Below are 17,327 nucleotides of genomic sequence, written 5' to 3'. Positions count from 1 at the left end.
AAACTATATTCATTACAAAATATTGATACTGCTCAAACGGTATGTATATCCTGTGCAATCAATAAGCATAACTGTGCAAGATGGAGGTCAATGTTTCACAGAGCAAATCAAACCATTTAAGTAGCGTCTTACCTATTCTCTGAAACACGGTGCTTATAGGCCCCTCCATTTCTCCATACAAAGGCCTGATGGTAAAAATATAGGTTCTCCCATACAGCAAATCCCTGATCTTATAGGAGCTGAAACCTGGGCCCAGGGTCTCTGTTTTGGTCTCTAACACTGAGGAGACACACAAAGAAGAAGTTATTGGGTTATAAGAGTCGAGTCAAGGGAGCAATCTATACGTCATCATACATTGGTTTGTGATTCCAATAAAAGCAACATTGCAGTAAGTTGTTGTTCAGTGGGAATATATCTGCAAATGTTCTGCTGCACTGGGCATTTATTGAAAAAACTCGTCAAATGTCACCATTTATTTGTGTGTGTGTATGTCAGTATTTCCTTTTTCAAGAAAAGAGTGCTAATGCTGAGACTAAATTGCGACACGCTGCGTATCAAAACCCTGAAGGACGGGAAATAGTTATCTTGTTCTTGGAATGTATGAATTAATCCAAATGATTCACAAACCAATGCCATTTTTAAACATGGCGGGGGCTCATGCTGCGACTCGATGCTCAATGCAATGCAGCTTACACAGTACAGGAATTAACCTCTTTGCGACTGGAAACATTGCATGACGGCATCGTGATGATTAATACGAGGTGAACCAGACCTGAAATGTGCCTCCAGGAGAGAAGGTATCCAGAAACAGCATCCACACGCGTCCAGTTCAGAACAGTGCTGCTGTCTGTGGTGTTAAGAGCAGCAAAGCCATTCACCTTGGGAAGATCCACTGAAACAGAACGAAAACACACAGATGATGAAATAAACAACAACAACAAGGAAAAGTTGGTCATTCATATTAGTATTCTTAACTCAGCAGGATCATTTTCATGTAGGGCGATGCACGCAAAACATTTTAATGCTTTACATAATTATAGTTGGATAAATATCCCCCTCAATCCTCTGATGAAGTGCCCATCTTAGACTCTTCCTCGCTGTTTCGGGCAGGCAGGACTCACAGGTGCGTGCAGTGAGCAGGAGTGGGCTTCCCTCCCTGTTGCCCACCACGGAGGACACCTGGATCTTATAAGCCGAGCTCTCCCGCAGCTTGCCGATGGTGTAGGTGGTGGATGCGGCAGACACCACCTGGGACTTCTCATCTCCCCCTGGAGAAAAGGATGAATAAACATGATGAACAATACCTCTGTGTGCAAAGTTACAGGTGAAAGTCCAGTGATCTATAAGGAGCTGTGAATAAGGAGCAATTATGCACACTGCTATGGTTCCTTTACCAAGGAAGGGGATCCAGGAGATTTTGTACCCAGATGCCCCTTTTGTTTTCCTCCACGACAGGGTGAAGAAGTTGACCCCGATGTCGACAACCTTCACTTCCCTAACTGCCGGGATTGGCTGCGAACCCGAGAAAGCAGCTGAAAAACACAACATGTATCATTTGTGGTTGTCGTAAACAGACGTTATGAAGTTAGGAAGACCATTGACTTGTCAGTTCAACCAAGGCAGCAGCAATTTCAATTTAAAGATGAATCATAATCCATTAAAAAAAAAAACACAATGAGAGACCTCCCTTCCTGTACCTGTGAGCTGAGATAATGAAATTTCTGGTCCCTCTGAGTTGCCATAAACTGCACAAATGGTGATTGTGTACGTGGACTGTGGGTTCAGGTCTGTGATACGATGGAAAAGAGCACTGCGTTCCAGGTAATGGGACCGAGGGCTGCTGTCACCTGCAGACATGTGGGCACATAGGCAAAACACAACATTATATACAGAGTAGCGCTTATCTGTGTCGCACACACCATTTGCATTCATTATGTTAGTCACAAATTTGATGTTCAAGCTTTAAAAAGGCTGACAAGTTTGTCTGATTGCCAAGTGAAAACATGTTAAGAGTCCATCACCTGTGGTCCAAGACAGTTTGTACTCCGTAGCTCCAACAATCGGACTCCACTCTACATCTATGGAGGTACTGGTGTACGACGACACCTTGAAGTTGGAGACGTAGCCCAACGGAGCTGAGGAGGAGGAAAATAATTGCATCAATATGAAATGCAATTTAGTTCCGGTCATCTTGCAGTGTTTTACACACATTTTGGGCTGAGAACTATTCAGTTCACTATACAGTTTAAACAGAGTACACAAATTGAAGCTTTACTACCAGAGCCAGAGTACAAGATCAACAACGGGACTTTTGGTGTGAAGTTTTTAGCTTGACAAAACCAGCATATTGGCAAAAAAAGACCATTATAGTCACCCTTAACCCTGTGGTACTTCAGGTGAAGAGTTAGTATTCAACACTTTTACTCACAAGTTCTGAAGGTGGCACTCATACCGGGTCCCACCGAAGGTCCAAAGAGCACGTAGAGAGACAGGACGTACTCGGTATCATGCGCTACATTCTTCAGCTGGTGCTCAGTGGTGCTGCCATTCAGAGCCAACTGCCTGGGACGGTCCCGACCAACAAACTCTGAAAATATGACCAACGTTGACAGTGCGGTCACACCTCATTCTTTTTTTTCTCACTCCGCCGTCCTTTTCCTAAACGCAGGCAAAAGCTCACTCTTTTACATACGAGAGTCATGAGATGCATCAGGAGAAGAAACCACAACACGCTGTAGCTGCGTGAGGTAGACAAATCAAGAAAAATGAAGCAGTGAGAATCACCTGGGGTGGGTCCCCAGGCCAGTCTGTACCCGGTGGCTCCTGGGACACTGTTCCATGAGACAACAGCACTGCTGGTGCTAACAGCAGACACCTTCAACGTTTGCACCGCGCTGCTTTCCACTGGCACACAAAGGGAGACAGACAGGGAAACGTAAAATCTAAACTAGTCTGTAATACTATAACTACTCTAACTTTCTGTTTTTTTGTCCTAGTTACATGTCTTGACTTTGGTGGAGGTGATGGGACCCTCGATGTCTCCAAAGATGGGGTTGATGGTGATGGTGTACTCAGAGGCTGAGTGGAGGCCCTGGATCATGTAGAAGTTAAAGTTGTCCCCGAGGTTTATGTTCTCTATGTGGCCGTCTGAAAGACAAATTCTCTATTGTCACACTTCTTGGGGTTATTTCACAAACCAAGGTTGTTGTTTTTTGCAACACCCTTGTATTCAATTATGTAGCAAGAGTAACTGGCGTACCTGGGGATTCCCATGTCAGACGGTACCCCGAGGCCCCCTTAACTGATGCCCACCTCGCCTGCACAGTGTCCGTGGTGGCGTTTTCGACCAGGAACTTCTGAACTTGTACCAGCTTCACTGTCATGCACACGTCACGGAGGAGGCAACACCACAACAGGTTAGTGACGCTCAATCACGCGAAAAGTCCACATTTCGCTTCAAACGGTGTCCACAAAATGCAAAGGAATGCAAAAGTGAAATTATTTAATCAGATGCAAAGAAAAGATTTGTTCAAAAGGAATCTAATGAACATTTTGAAATGCAAACAAATGTAAATGAATCGAAGCACAAAACTCGATATTTATCCAGCGTATGAAAATTGCGATTAAGGAGAGTCCTACTATGTGTGTTAAACTTAACGCTGGTATTTTCTACAACAACACCACCACCCTGTGGCGTTATTATGGTACTACAACTACTATTTATTATTTTTTTTATTAACTTGAGTGTGAGAAAGTTAGTAGGTAAACTAAATGAATTATGGTGTTTTCAAACTTACATGTTCTGCCCACTACTGAAACCGTTTCACTTTGTCCTTGGGTGTAAAGAGCATAAATACTGATGGTATACTTCTTGTCCTCTTCCAGGTTGTCAATCCTGTGAGAAGAGCTGTCACCGGGAAGCAAGTTCTCATAAGTATATCCTGGTCGGTTCGCTGCAGAGGAAAAACATCCAGAAGATTACACAAAATATACATTCGACTTGGTTGAAAATGAAAAGTTTTCATCTTAAACAATAATTAAAAAGAGATCATTATGAATATAAATACTGCAAAAACATTTTTTATAGTGCAATGTTAGCATACATCTTGGGATGAAGATCTTGAATCCGTTGAGCTTCCCGAGAGGATGCGTCCAGCCCAGGCGCAGGGAGAACAGGCCCTCCTCAATAACACGGAAGTTCAATACCCGAGGCAGAGGGGCTACAAGGCAGATAATTGTTGATCCGCAAAACGAGGTAAATCCCGAACAAACCTGCAGAAATATGTGTGTATTTTCTAAAGAGGCGCGTGAGCCTGCAGTGGCATGTGACACTCACTTGTCTGGACGGTGATCGCCGCGGAGTCTCCTATGAGGCTGGGGTAGATGGCGTAGACAGTGAGGGAGTAGTCGGTTTTCGGCGTGAGCTCCGTCACCACTGCCGTGCTCACATCTGCCTTCAGGTCAACCTGCCACATACGGGGAAGACAGCAGAACGGATGGAGCTTATAGGAACACGCATGCACAAGCACAAACACACAGACGTCGCTGGGGAAATCAATATCGTACTGGTTCCATTCATGCATCATTGACAGCGGTGGAAAGCCACACGGTTTATATTTTCCATAATCTCTCTGGCTGCATCGAGAGATGACTCACTGCATTCCAGTGCTGGTCACAAAGGTAAGATGAGCAGTCCTGATGTTGAAGGATCAAGGGATGTACGGTACAGTCCAGCTCATTTATCATCAAGCACATGCACATTCCCTCACTTGTCTCTGTTGTAGCGGGGAGGCTTGTCCGCTGGAGCTGAGCGGGTAGACCAGGAGACGATAGCCGGTGACATCGCCTGTGGCCTGGCTCCATGTCAGTCGGAGGGAACTGTGAGCCAACTCGCTCACCTGCAGGTCTTTGGGACCCACCACAGGTTCTTCAACTAGGATCGGGAGGAGGTACAGAAGGAGGGATGGGAAGAAAATACATTAAAAATATATGTTAGAAAGGGAACGGGAAACGTGTAAGTTGATCGGAGTGTAAAATATGAAACCTTTTACTTTTCAAGCTATAAAGCATCAAAATAAAAAATGCAAATAGCCATTAGTATGAGGGCACCTTTGAAAAGATATCGAAGCTTGTTATGAAAGAATGCTGTGTGTGTGTCGGCTCACCAGGTGCAGAGGTTTTCACAGGTAGTGGTGGTTCAGAGGCGGTAAAACACACTCTGCGTGACAGTTTGGGAAGGATTTTTTCCAGGAGAGCATAGTCAGCGCCCAGTATTATGTGCTCCTCGTGTGGCTTCGACACAATCCTCTGCAGCTCGGACTCATCAGCACCGCTAACACCTGGTCACAGCATAGAAACAAACAAAGCAGCACAAACAACACCCGATGAGAACAATTGACACAACGAGTGACCTGCTGGAGATTTCACCTCATTAAAAGTGAATAGCAATTACAGAGCAATGATGTCCTTTGATTGACATCTACTTTTTCCTACTGACAGCACTAGCGACAGCTGAGGCAATTTTATACATTCATTTCCAATCAAGACAGGAGTTACAAACACACACATACCGCAGACATGTGCAGCCTTTCAAGTGAAGGAACAATACCCGACAAAGACTTGTCTGGGAGAACTGATTGTCAAATACATCTATGTGAAATCTGCTCCTGAGCAATGTGTTCTCAACGCTATGCTTGCTCTAAAGCCATATCGGTTTTGCACTGCTGGTTCACTATGCGCTTCTCTGCGGGAGAGATGAACGAGAGGACTAAGCCGTGGTGTCAGAGGTGCAGATGGAGGACACCGACTCGTCTAATAAATAATGGCTGCGATTACCACACCGACGGCTAATGAGCAGTAATTACTGCACTGCTCCCAGCTGAGGGCAGTGAGTTGTTGGCTTGTGTGCATGTGTGTGGTAGGAAGAGGGAAAGGTATGTGTCAGTACACTTGTAGGTGAACAGCGGTGTGTATTCATGAGTGGGGGAAAGGCGTACGCTATAGGATAAAGAAGCTTAGCTGATGCAAAACACACTATCAGGAAGTGAACTTTTTACATACACAGTAAAGTAGCTGAATGCATATTTAGTAGATGTCGTTATGTCTGCGCAATACATATACAGTGCATATACCTGCACGGGTGCACTCAACAAGAATCTCTCACACCGTAGCCAATGAATTCAAATGCATGACATGAATTTCTGACTGCAAACACTGCAGATAAGCCGGGCAAGGCTCGGATGAAATGCGAGGGTCCGCCGTAGTCAAAGTGTCGAGGGAATTCACAATACCAACTTCCACACTCACCTACTGCGAAGAGAGAAATCCCATTGTCGGCTACAGCTTTGGCCGCGGCGTCGACCTGGTCGTCTGAGCGTCCGTTTGTGATCATAACAGCAATCTGTGCAAGAGGAATGGAGAAAATACGTATTCAAGTCATCAAACTAATAAGAAATATGGCAGCATCTTTCTCACTCAACAATCTACTTTTGCATATTTGCATAGTAATACCAGCATGGTGATTTTAAGTAGCTTTATTTTGAATGAGCTTTTATTCTGTGAAAAAACTTGCTTGTTTTGCTAAATCTATGATTTATCCTCCATTCACGTCTTTGGCTAAGAAGAATATATCCTTGCAATCAGAGCTATGCTCAAAAATCCCCCACAGACATTTGAGATGATTTAACTAATTTAATTAGAAACCCAAAGATGAAATTGGTCTGGTTTCCAACAGAAACTGATTTACCAATTAAACACAGCGAACCCAGTTCATCCTTGAGTCAGAAGAAGATATGAATGAAAATGTAGCTGTTTTTCTGCATGTGTTCTAGCTGTCAAAATCCATACATCATCCAAGCACTCAATTCTCTGCCTCCCTCGTCAAGTGTGCTGCTGCAAGATGATTCACGCGCTCACTCAGAGATAGAGAGGCGATTGGAACAATAACTAGCTGTTTTTTTACTGAGATTACTCAACTGTGTCTGAGAAATGTAGCTATCAGAAATGGGGATCTGTTGAAAGAGCATTCGACCACGAGTTTGATTTGGTTGGCGACTATTGCAATTGAGTTAGGGTCTAATGTTGAATCTGTGACTGATGCCAAATGCAAAGCCTCCACCTTTTCTTTTTCTTATTCAGCGTGGTGTGAAAATAGTAGACAATATTTCTTTTTTTATTTTACACTTGCAGTCATTTCCTTTCACATAGGGGCCGAACACGCGACATATGCGTGACGGTGGCCAGCGGGAAGCTGATGCTTGAGTCAACACTTTTAAACAAGACTCCCTTCCGGGTTTTTTTATGAGCATGAAAGAAGTTCAAATACCTCTTTTGATGTACAGTTTGCTTGTGCACATGTTACCTACATACGTAACTGTAGGCGCATCCACTCTTGTGGGAATGTTTCGAGCGTAGAAGACAGCTTTTTCTATGCAACCCATTCGGTACGCGCAGCCACCCTGGAGTTCCCTGGTTGAAGCGTTGTACCTTTGGCGTGTGGTCTCGACTTATGACGGGGCTGAACACGGGGTCAACCAGGAACCGGAGGGCATCTCCGGTTCTCCTGGATCCACCCTCGTAGGGGAGGTCGTTGATGGCTCTGAGAACCACCTCCAGTGAGCTGTAGTCGGTCAAAGCGATCGGCATCCTACAAGGAAAAAAAATGCAAAACTGCATCAATTTGAATGAATGTAATGGTTAATAGAAACATTGTTTATCATGTAAATCTTGTAAGGTTTCATGAATAAAGTACCTGTGCATGTGAATACATTTTACAGTACAAAAACACAAATGTTTTGTTTGGGAAATGGTTCGTTTTTCTGCTGTAACAGTCTCTTGTGGTACAGTTTAAAGAGTTGGACGTGACGGCGGATGGCTGAACAGGTCTGTACCTTTTGCAACTCACTGGTATGTTGTGCCTGTGTTTTACCTTGGGACGTCGCCAAAGACAGTGACTCCAAAGCGGACCCCCTCATTGCCCATCACATTATCTTGGAACGAGGAGACGATGGTTGAGACGAAGGCTTTGACCCTGGTGAAGCTGGTCCTCCCCACACTCCACGACTCGTCCACCAGAAAGACAATGTCCGCCTGCCCCACGGTCCGGCATGCTGAGGGGAGAAGAATGTGATACTCCTCTAACACCAAGGAGGGAGGTGTAGGGCAATGATGACTGTGATCAATCTAAGATAAAAGAAGTGAGTTAGTTATATCTCAAAGTCAATCTTTTTTAGGGTTAAAGGGCGAGGCTGGTAATTACCAAATATTCCTATGCTGACCGCTAGATGGCAGTCTTGTTCCATCATGATAGGATTTTTCCTTTCACTTGCTTCTGTCATGCAGCCAGAGCAGCGCTCAAATCCCCATGAATGTTTAATGGGACACAAGTGAGCCAAAGAGACTATCAATATTCTGAGCACTCCAGCAATAAAACTTTAGTACAGCGAAGAGGAGCGCTTAGAATAATAAGGTAAACACACCCGAAATCAGGGTCAGTCCCCTCGCTCGAGCAAACAAACGCTTTTAACATCAAGATCTGCTGAGTTTGGCAGGATTCAGATGCGTTTTAATGTGTTGTTAAAAAGCCAGAAGCACAGAAAAGGTATGCTAATGCATTGCCTGCACACACCCTGCACATATTCCCACATGGATGTACTGTACTAGGAAACACACACACGCTCTTCACAGAAATCAAGTGTGTGTGCAAGTGCACTGTGCATCAATATTCAGGCATTACATATGCAATAAACCACAGTGACGACAGCATTGATCAGGCTTGTGAATAAGCGATAGGCACCGCCGGTTGTTCTGTAAGTGATAACTCAGCTTCTCTGCGGCCCTCTATTTCATTACAGAGCTTTGCCGCCTCTATTATAACGCCCTTTGGCTGCAATCCCAGGATTCACTGGGGGGGGGGGACATATGTCTCCAGGCCATGGCGACCTAACATTATGTTCTCCCTCACACACCTATACATCTCTGTGCCACACACCAAGGAAACACAGAACCATTCTGGAGCTTTGTCTGGTGCTCGACTACTATCTCTGACTACACGAGAGCTTTATTTTCATATATCTAGAATCACCAATGCAGGATTCAACCATGTCTGTCCTCTCCGTCCAAAATTGGCTGCCAACAATCGTTGCACACATATGTGGCATTTGCATGTATTGGGATTTATTTCCTTTCAATATTGTTGAGACTTTGAAGAAGTAACTGGGCTCTGGTCTCTGACAGAGGTGGAAAACGAGATACATTTTGCAGAGGTTGGTCTGTCTGGACAGGCAGGTGAGAACCACGTGGCAAACATAAAGGAGAAATCACATGCTAAGGCAGAGGTCTTCAACAGGGGGTCCGCGAAGGTACTGCAGGGGGGTCGCGAAATTTTTGGTTAATAAGACAATTTTTTTAAACAAATTTTTTCCCACAAATGTAAATGTCTTCAGAATCAGATTTTTATTAATGGTCTTTAAATACACATTAACATGAATCCAACATATTAAAGCGAACGGATAAATTGATGGAGAAGACGTTATCTGTCAGTCCGCAACACACACATTCAGCTTCCCTCAGCAGCTCTCAAACTGGGCACCGGTTCACTCACTGCTCCTTTCATGCGAATACGACAGCGCAGGCACCAGCCAATCAGATCGCGTTTATGCTCACGTCTGCAGAGCGTGAAGCTCAAAAATAAAAGATGGCGGACCAAACTCCGTAGAATAGGGGGTCCCTGCTCCACCTCGCCATCTTGCTTGAAAAGACCTCTGTGCTGAGGGATTAGAAACGGTCTTCTTGAAGGTTATCCATTTTTTTATCTCAAAGGTTGTGTTCACCTATTAGACCATCGATTTACGCCCCAGATGCAGCTCCCTGGATACAGCACAATGCTGCAGACAATTCTACCATGAAAGAGGATGCCCATGAGATAAATATGCACTACTGCAAACCATCAGAGCGCACAACTCAAAGGGCCGTCAGGTTCAGTTTTCTATCCAAACAAATAGATGCAAAAGTGAATCTAAGAAGTTGAGAGAAGAAGGAAATAAGATCAGATAAGCTACAGTGTGCAGGACAGACACTCTAAAGGAAATGTGACAAACGCACCGTTCCTCCAAGACGTGTTTCCAGGGACGTGTACCCGCCGCGCTGGACTGTCAGTCTACTGCTCTCCTCATTGTGCTGTGCATCACATTTTAATTCAATGCAGTCCATTGTGTAGTTTAGAGATTATGGAGAGAACCATTAACCAGCCGGATAAAAAGTATGTTGACACACGAAAGAGAACCCATCGTCACATATCGGAGAATTGTATTTAAAAACGAAGATCAGAGGAGACTGAATATTGGCTTATAGTATAATTCCACGGTGACGGATAATGTTGCTCTGTGACTGCTGAATGTTTAAATACAGTAACAGTTTGCTTAGACAATCACCACAACTTTATAAGGTGATACAAAGCTTAATAGTGCTGCGTAGTGCCGTTTTTAAAACACTGCATATTATCTTGTGAGGTCACTTTAAGTGTCCAGTATATTTACACATATATAGAGAAGACTTATAGAATCATTTATTTGCCGTTGTGTTGATGACAACATGACATTCAATTTGTTGGAGGTAAAAAAAAGCAATAAAGAGTTCACAATGTTTCCTACATTACACACAGGCATTTAATTAATTATTGATTATTATTACTGACTAATTACTTACTAAATATTACTTTGAGGCGTCAATCGGCTCATTCATTTGAAACCGACTACATGCCTGTGTGCGTGTGCATGATAAGAAACACTCGGCCCTCAGGGGGATTTGACAATATAAGATATCATGTGAACTAACACTGTCAATAATAAACAATGGGTAAAGTTAAATGGTAACAGCAACCTCAAATATGCCGTTGGATTATTTAAATCCTTCCATAGTTCTGCCCAACAACTTTCCCAATGACTTTCTGCAGACCACATTCCACGTGGTGGAAATCTAACTTTCGATTGGCTGATTGACCTTTTGCCAACATCCAACAGCAGCTGGGGGGCTAAAGTTCTGTATCTAGAAGATGGATTTGACAGGCAGGCAGATATTTCTGTACTGCGGGCTACATGAGGCGAGCAGATGTTCAACAGGCTGGAGAGAAAGTGTAGCTGCTGTAGTGCCGGCCTTTCGTGTGTCGATCCACGTGTGCGGCTTTAATGACGGAGCACTCGCTCGGACCGCGTTCAGTGAGCATGTGCCCTTCCTTCAGCCTGGGCATTCAAGTCATATCATTTATAGGCCTGTGCACGTCTCTGCCAATAAGACCCTTTTGTGTTGACTCCGAATGCAGCGACTGGACGTGCCAATGGTGCTGCAGAGCGGTGTGACTTGGTTGCTTTACGAGCATTTGAAAATAAAACAGAGGAGAAACATTTATAGCGAAACTCTGAAATTGGGCTTTTGAGCGTCTCCTTTGGGTTGTAGGATTGTTACGTTACCTTCAGCTTGTGCTGTGACGCTTTGATGAGACAGAGAAAGGGACAGTAGAAAGACCCACACAGAGGAGCGGCCCATGCTCTTCCTCCTTCGATCACCAGCTCCTCCCTGTTCTTCTCTTGGCAAATTCCCTTCTTTAAATTCCACTCCACAATCATCGACTCCAGCTCTTTGGCGTTGTTATCTGAAAGCACACGGATGAATAGAGAGTGGGAAAACATTCGTTGGAGGCGCAAGAAGATAACATGTAATCTGACATTTTTAATTTGCAAAGGACTTGGGTATTTTTGGAAAAGTTATAAAGTCTTTCTTTAATACCACCAGTAACACTGCTAAAATAAATGTACACGGAGGCAAGTCTTAATACTTTGTTTTGACATTCAGACATGCTGATAACAAATAACACTTTACACTTCAGGTCAATAAAACCTTTTTCACAAAACATGGTCATGTGCAACTGATCATTTGCAATTCTTTGGAATTAACCACACTATTAAAGCTTAAATACAATTATATTCTTTTTAAATAATTATGATTGTGAGCATTTAGGCAAATAAACATCAGGTTAGCAAAATGTTGCAGCCGCTCCCATAATTATGTGTACATTCCCTTCAAACAGTTTTACGGCAGATTCCAGTGACGCCATGAAAACGCCTCTAAAAAGGCATTTAAACTGTTCTCAACCCAAGTGCTAAAACCAGTTATTTAGGAGTTTAACCATTATAAACACACATGCACGTCGAAGTCATTACGCCAATAATAGGTTAGGACTGTTTTAAACGGCCACAGCCCGCATCAGTAAGTTCAAGCGGTGCAGCGGGTTCGAGGGAGCTCTTGTGTGAGTCTACATCTGCAAAACCTATTTGTGCTGGTCAGCCAAACCTCTGGATGATGTGCAGTGTGTCTAATTAGTTCCCATCCGCCCCTCTGCTATGTTTTGTGTGACAGCAGAGTGACTTTGTGGTAAAAGCGAACCTTGTCTGCAAGGTAGCAGCGTTATTCTTCTCTATGTAGTGTGTGAGGTGTTAGCATTTTACTTTTTACACGTGGGATGAATGGGGATGGTCTTTGGCAGCATTTCAAAGAAATGACAAGGGTACATTTAGACGGATGGGTCGGCGAAAGCACAGTTGTTCTTCACAGCAATCTGCTGTCGCCAAAAAGAGTGGAGGTCCAGTAGCACTCCGGAATACAGACAAAAACTCCTCTCTTTTCTTTCTTGACAGACAGAGGGGACGTCAGGTGTGCATGAATGATGTTAGCCCTTGTTTTTTTTGGCACGGAATGGATGCAGTCCCATCGAAACGTGGCCACTCCTTCATACCATACGTGCATCTTGGAAGGTGAGATTTAAAAGCAAGAAGCGAGGTACACAGCAATAACGCCGGCCTAATGCTCCCGCGTGCTGCTCGATAGACCACCTTACATTTAGAATGTATTGAGTGTTAGATGACTGCTGAGGTACCACAGAAATGTATCATTAGAAAAAGATGCTGTTAAATGAGGGTAATCAATAGTAGTGTAATACTAAGTAGAGTAAATCCAACGTTCAAAACGCCCCGTTGAAGGAATTATGCAGCAGTAACGGATTTTCCCATTTGAAATGAACCTCCATTGTAGAGCAACACGTTCAACGCATTAACGGTGATCTCAGAAATATTTTGAGCTGGTGTGGTTTGCATTAGCGGCCTCCCACACGAGTGTGCATGTGTGGCTCCGTGTCTGTGCTTTATGGGCATTCCGTTTAGCGAATTTAGAAACAAACGAATAATATCAAAGAGAAATGTGCCTTCACTAAAGACGAGATGAAAATATTCACACGATCAAGCCAACACATCACACACACATAGCACATCACTTCAAATGTTTCCTCATTAGAGCATGTTTTAACCATGAATGAACATGATAAAGCACTAAAAAATAAATCAGATAAATGTGAAACAATTGAAATTCCATAAAGCTCCTCGGTGCAATTTGACCACCTGTTCCGAGTCTGACAAAACCCGAATGGCTTAAGGGTGACTGGTTTACTACCTCTGCAGATGCAAGTGATAGCTGGCCGGGCTCAAACTCGAATGCATCACAGCCACAAAACTACCCCCCCTCTCACATACCACTGCTGATCTAAGATCTGCCTCAGCATGTATCTTCTTATTAGTGAACCGCAGAGAGGACACGTGCAGAGAGAGGATGAACGTGTGTTCCGGTGAATGACGGCGAGTGCAGAGGTGCACACATTCTCACGGCCGTCCTACAGCGGGAGTTTTAAATAGGTTTGCATGGCGTTCATCAAAGCAGCGGGAAAAAGGCTTAAATGCGATGAGATTATTTAGCGAAAGCTTTCTCCTTTCATGTCATCGTAGGCCGAAGGCGGCAGAGGTTTCTTGAGGCAGATCAGCGGGTCCTGATGTTCAGCAACGTGCAAAAATACATCAGATAAATGACTTCATCCCAATGATTGTGAAAAGATTCACTGGAGTTAAATCACGTTTTGGGGTAAATGCTAATGTCAGTATGGATGTTGACATTTTGCAGATATAGTGTTTAACATGCTTACTGTCTTAGTTGAGCTTGTTGGCATGTGAACATTTACCAGTTAGCTGTAAGCAGATAGACGGACTGAGAATAATGAGACTTGACAGAACGACCATAATGCTTTTCATATAGTGATGCTGCAAACCTTATCCCGTTCCAGACTCCCCTCAGTATGTCCTCGTTTGTAGTCACAAGCCCAATATATAGTCAGACATTGTGCTTGCAATGATCCCACATCAAAACAAATGTCGCCCAGCACAGCCTCCATCACTCACACCACGCTGGGATCACTAGCACTTTGTCCAGAGTATTGTGAGTCCGAGACCTGCAGTTTATCACTTCCCCCGAGAGCATTAAATGATGTTGCAAAATGAAGTTTCCTGTCCCTGGCCCTGATACTCGCTCTCTGTTCCCGATCTCATTTTCTCTCACGCACTCGCTCACCCTGCAAGTCTAACTCCACGTCAGCTATTTCTACATAATGACATTTTCCACCTCACCACTTCACAGGATGGATTATCCCCCGTAGGTGGGAAAGTGCTAACAGTGAAAAGGTGCACGCACGCACAGCTCAGGACCACAATGTATGATAGCCGATGACTTTGCAGCAGTGAAATTCAGATCACACACACACACACACACACACATGGCATACTGTCTTTATGTCCCTTTGCTCAGCCAAAACAGGCAAGTCTAAGCATGGGAAGTAAGAATCCACAGCTCACTCTACATAGTTTCATCTCCTGACGACGCTCTTACAAACATCCTGGCATTTTCTCGACACTATAGAGCTGACATGAGGGTAAAATGAATAATATCTCCTTTTTATGCCCCATTGCTGTTTGGAGGAGTAACATAGTTGCTTAATGTCTGCAGAGAAGCAGAGTGCACGTGTGCCAAAAACACATCTGAGCCAAGTGCTGTAACTTATCACTTGAAGGTAATTCAGGCAGCAAGAAAATGGGCAAATGACCAACACTGATATCAGACAGTGGTGATGTCTAAGGAGCATCAGTAAAGTCCTTTAGAAAGGGAAAGACACTTTAGAAAGGGCATTTGCACAGTTAGGAATTCAAGACTCTCAGCAAAGCACCATATATATTAAAGTGCAGTTAAAGTTATGGGCTTTGACTTCGGCCCAAAACTGGCCCACGCGATCTCACTTACCAGTGCTGCTAAATGAATCATTGTTATCTCCCCAATCCAGGCGACCTCTTGGCAAAGGGGGGCGGGGGAGAAATATCCTCCAAAAATACACCAAAAAAGTTCATCCAAGTCAGGGGGAAAAAAATGATCTGTGATTGATAATCCTGCGACGGTGTTTTCGGAGATTATCGACTGAATTTTACGTGAGAATGATGGTGCATAACTGTGTGTCTGCGTGAAGGAGGAGGTGGGTGTGTCTGAGTGTGTGTAAGAGGGGATGAATGATAGAGACTTGCTTTCCCAGGATCTGTTGTAGCACAGAAAAGTTAGAGAAGAGGGGCGGCTACAGCTGTTACCTGTGGGCTCAGAGAGAGAGAGAGAGACTGAGGCAGAGACAAATAGAGAGAGAGACGTGGGGGGGTTACCGATGAGCTTTGACCCACTATTGCTCTAAAGTACATGTGTTTAGTGAATGGAGGCACAGACACAGGCCGCTAAGCTTTCACCTCAGGGTAAGATAGAAAGCACTTTTAAGTCTGTGATTACCTACAATCATGCAGTAAGTTGAGTTTTCCTTGGGTAAAGAATATGAAAATCCTCCCACAAAATCACTTGGCTACACACATACTAGCAGAGAATAATCCTTGAAAGACCTCTGCAAGAAATATTAATCAAGATCCGACACCTTACCAACGTTTTACTGCCTGTTTCATCTGACTGTTTAACATTTAGCAATACATACTTAATTTAGTTTTAAAAACTTGGATGTAAACTGCATCCATGCTCTGCCCAAACACAATATTACATTTATCCACACAAGAGATTATGTATTTCTCTGACATTAAATGGGAAAGATCATAAGAGCACCAAACACAGGGAACATCTTGTTGGAGGTCTTGTATTCCTCACATACCTCTATAATAAAGGTACATATACTCACAAATAAACCCAATCAAAACAGCTTGTAGAGCAACAACAGAAAGGAGAAGCAGGGTTTATAAATCTGTCATGTTTTACAAGTGTGTGTGTCGAGGGGCAACGGGTCACCTTCAATGGTGGACTCCAGGAATGTGGTGGCTAGTTTAATTGGGTTTAGCCAGCTGTCAGTCTCGACGAGCCATAACTCAACACACACACACACATACACACACACACACACACACAGCCTTAGATGGGGACAACAGTGGATTCTGGTTGAGATACAGATTTAAGATGTAAACATACGCTCACATATCTACACCTATAAATTGAAAAAATGATGATATTGTTATACGTATTATGTTATCTACTTCTCGCGTGGATACAGAATGACAGTGAAAAAAGTCTTCACCTCCATTCTTCATAGATAATTACTTGTCTAATGTCTAACGTGTGTAAAAAATATCAAGAAAGCACAAGCACATTTTAATATACAGAACACACAGACCTAATAAACTGCAACAATTAACCCAGAAGCAAAGCTTGAACTTCTAGCCTTGCCTCAAATACATCTGCTATAAATGGACCAGAAATCCCTCCTCCCCCTGACGAGGCATAGCAGAATACCTCCCACATGTCACACATAGTGAAAGTATTTCAATTCCTAGAAAAACAGTACATGTTTTGAAAACAACACCACTGACTCACGTGTCTTTTCCTAATGTTCGCTCTGACTTCTTTGGGGGTAAAATCGTAGAAAGTGTGGTGGCATATCCTGGTTTGGCCTCAGGGTCGTCTGAGTTGGGCCGCTGCCCCGCCGCTGACCCTCAGCACATGTTCTGTGGAAGTTCAGGAGGGGGCATCAATCAGGACCACTCTCGCTAGAAGGTCAAAGGTGAGTGTCTCTCCCTGCATATCTCCCTCTGTGTAGTACAGTAGTGTCACTGAGGCTCGGTGTGGTCATAAGTCAACAGTGTGGATACTGGTTGCAGCATAGCTGCAGAGGCGTCTTTACCAGATCAAAATCATACGCTGTAAACATTCGCCACCCTCACTCAGTAACATCACGGGTGAAAAAGCCTGACTGTCTTCCAGCAGCAGGTGTGATTAGAGATAAAAAGGTGTTTTGGACGTGTTGGGGGTATTCAGACGGGAAATATTAACAAGCCTTGACTCAGCTAATTGCTCTCCTTCTCCAAACGCGCCCTTAATCCCCCCTAGTCGGGTGCCAGCACAAAAGTGAGGTTTGATTAAATTCATGCTGT

At 43.9% G+C, this 17,327-nt stretch overlaps 1 protein-coding gene across 7 annotated transcripts in view; it reads right to left on the bottom strand.

The window, feature by feature from the left end:
- col7a1l (collagen type VII alpha 1-like) overlaps positions 1-16,909 on the bottom strand; it is a 44,295-nt gene extending 27,386 nt beyond the window's left edge. For 4 of the 7 annotated variants that reach the window (XM_078100312.1, XM_078100314.1, XM_078100315.1 and 1 more), the window contains exons 1-20: positions 15,166-15,464; positions 11,466-11,647; positions 7,928-8,181; positions 7,486-7,645; positions 6,307-6,400; positions 5,166-5,339; positions 4,770-4,933; positions 4,337-4,466; positions 4,104-4,220; positions 3,798-3,953; positions 3,260-3,376; positions 3,001-3,147; positions 2,785-2,904; positions 2,429-2,587; positions 2,022-2,135; positions 1,698-1,847; positions 1,395-1,532; positions 1,122-1,268; positions 773-892; positions 133-279 (exon numbers count right to left, since the gene is read on the bottom strand). In XM_078100312.1, the coding sequence (XP_077956438.1) occupies positions 133-279; positions 773-892; positions 1,122-1,268; positions 1,395-1,532; positions 1,698-1,847; positions 2,022-2,135; positions 2,429-2,587; positions 2,785-2,904; positions 3,001-3,147; positions 3,260-3,376; positions 3,798-3,953; positions 4,104-4,220; positions 4,337-4,466; positions 4,770-4,933; positions 5,166-5,339; positions 6,307-6,400; positions 7,486-7,645; positions 7,928-8,181; positions 11,466-11,621 (2,764 nt within the window). In that variant the 5' untranslated portion in view covers positions 11,622-11,647; positions 15,166-15,464. Of the gene's footprint in view, positions 1-132; positions 280-772; positions 893-1,121; positions 1,269-1,394; positions 1,533-1,697; positions 1,848-2,021; positions 2,136-2,428; positions 2,588-2,784; positions 2,905-3,000; positions 3,148-3,259; positions 3,377-3,797; positions 3,954-4,103; positions 4,221-4,336; positions 4,467-4,769; positions 4,934-5,165; positions 5,340-6,306; positions 6,401-7,485; positions 7,646-7,927; positions 8,182-11,465; positions 11,648-15,165; positions 15,465-16,770 lie in introns of those variants that run through there. The other 3 variants (XM_078100313.1, XM_078100318.1, XM_078100317.1) reach the window with 3 other exon arrangements.
- Between the last annotated feature and the right edge of the window lie 418 nt (positions 16,910-17,327).

This window comes from Gasterosteus aculeatus, chromosome 4 (assembly GCF_964276395.1).
Source record: "Gasterosteus aculeatus chromosome 4, fGasAcu3.hap1.1, whole genome shotgun sequence".
NCBI lineage: Eukaryota > Metazoa > Chordata > Actinopteri > Perciformes > Gasterosteidae > Gasterosteus > Gasterosteus aculeatus.
The sequence above is the reverse complement of the archived record's forward strand: the minus strand, read 5'-3'. Positions and strand labels throughout refer to the sequence as shown.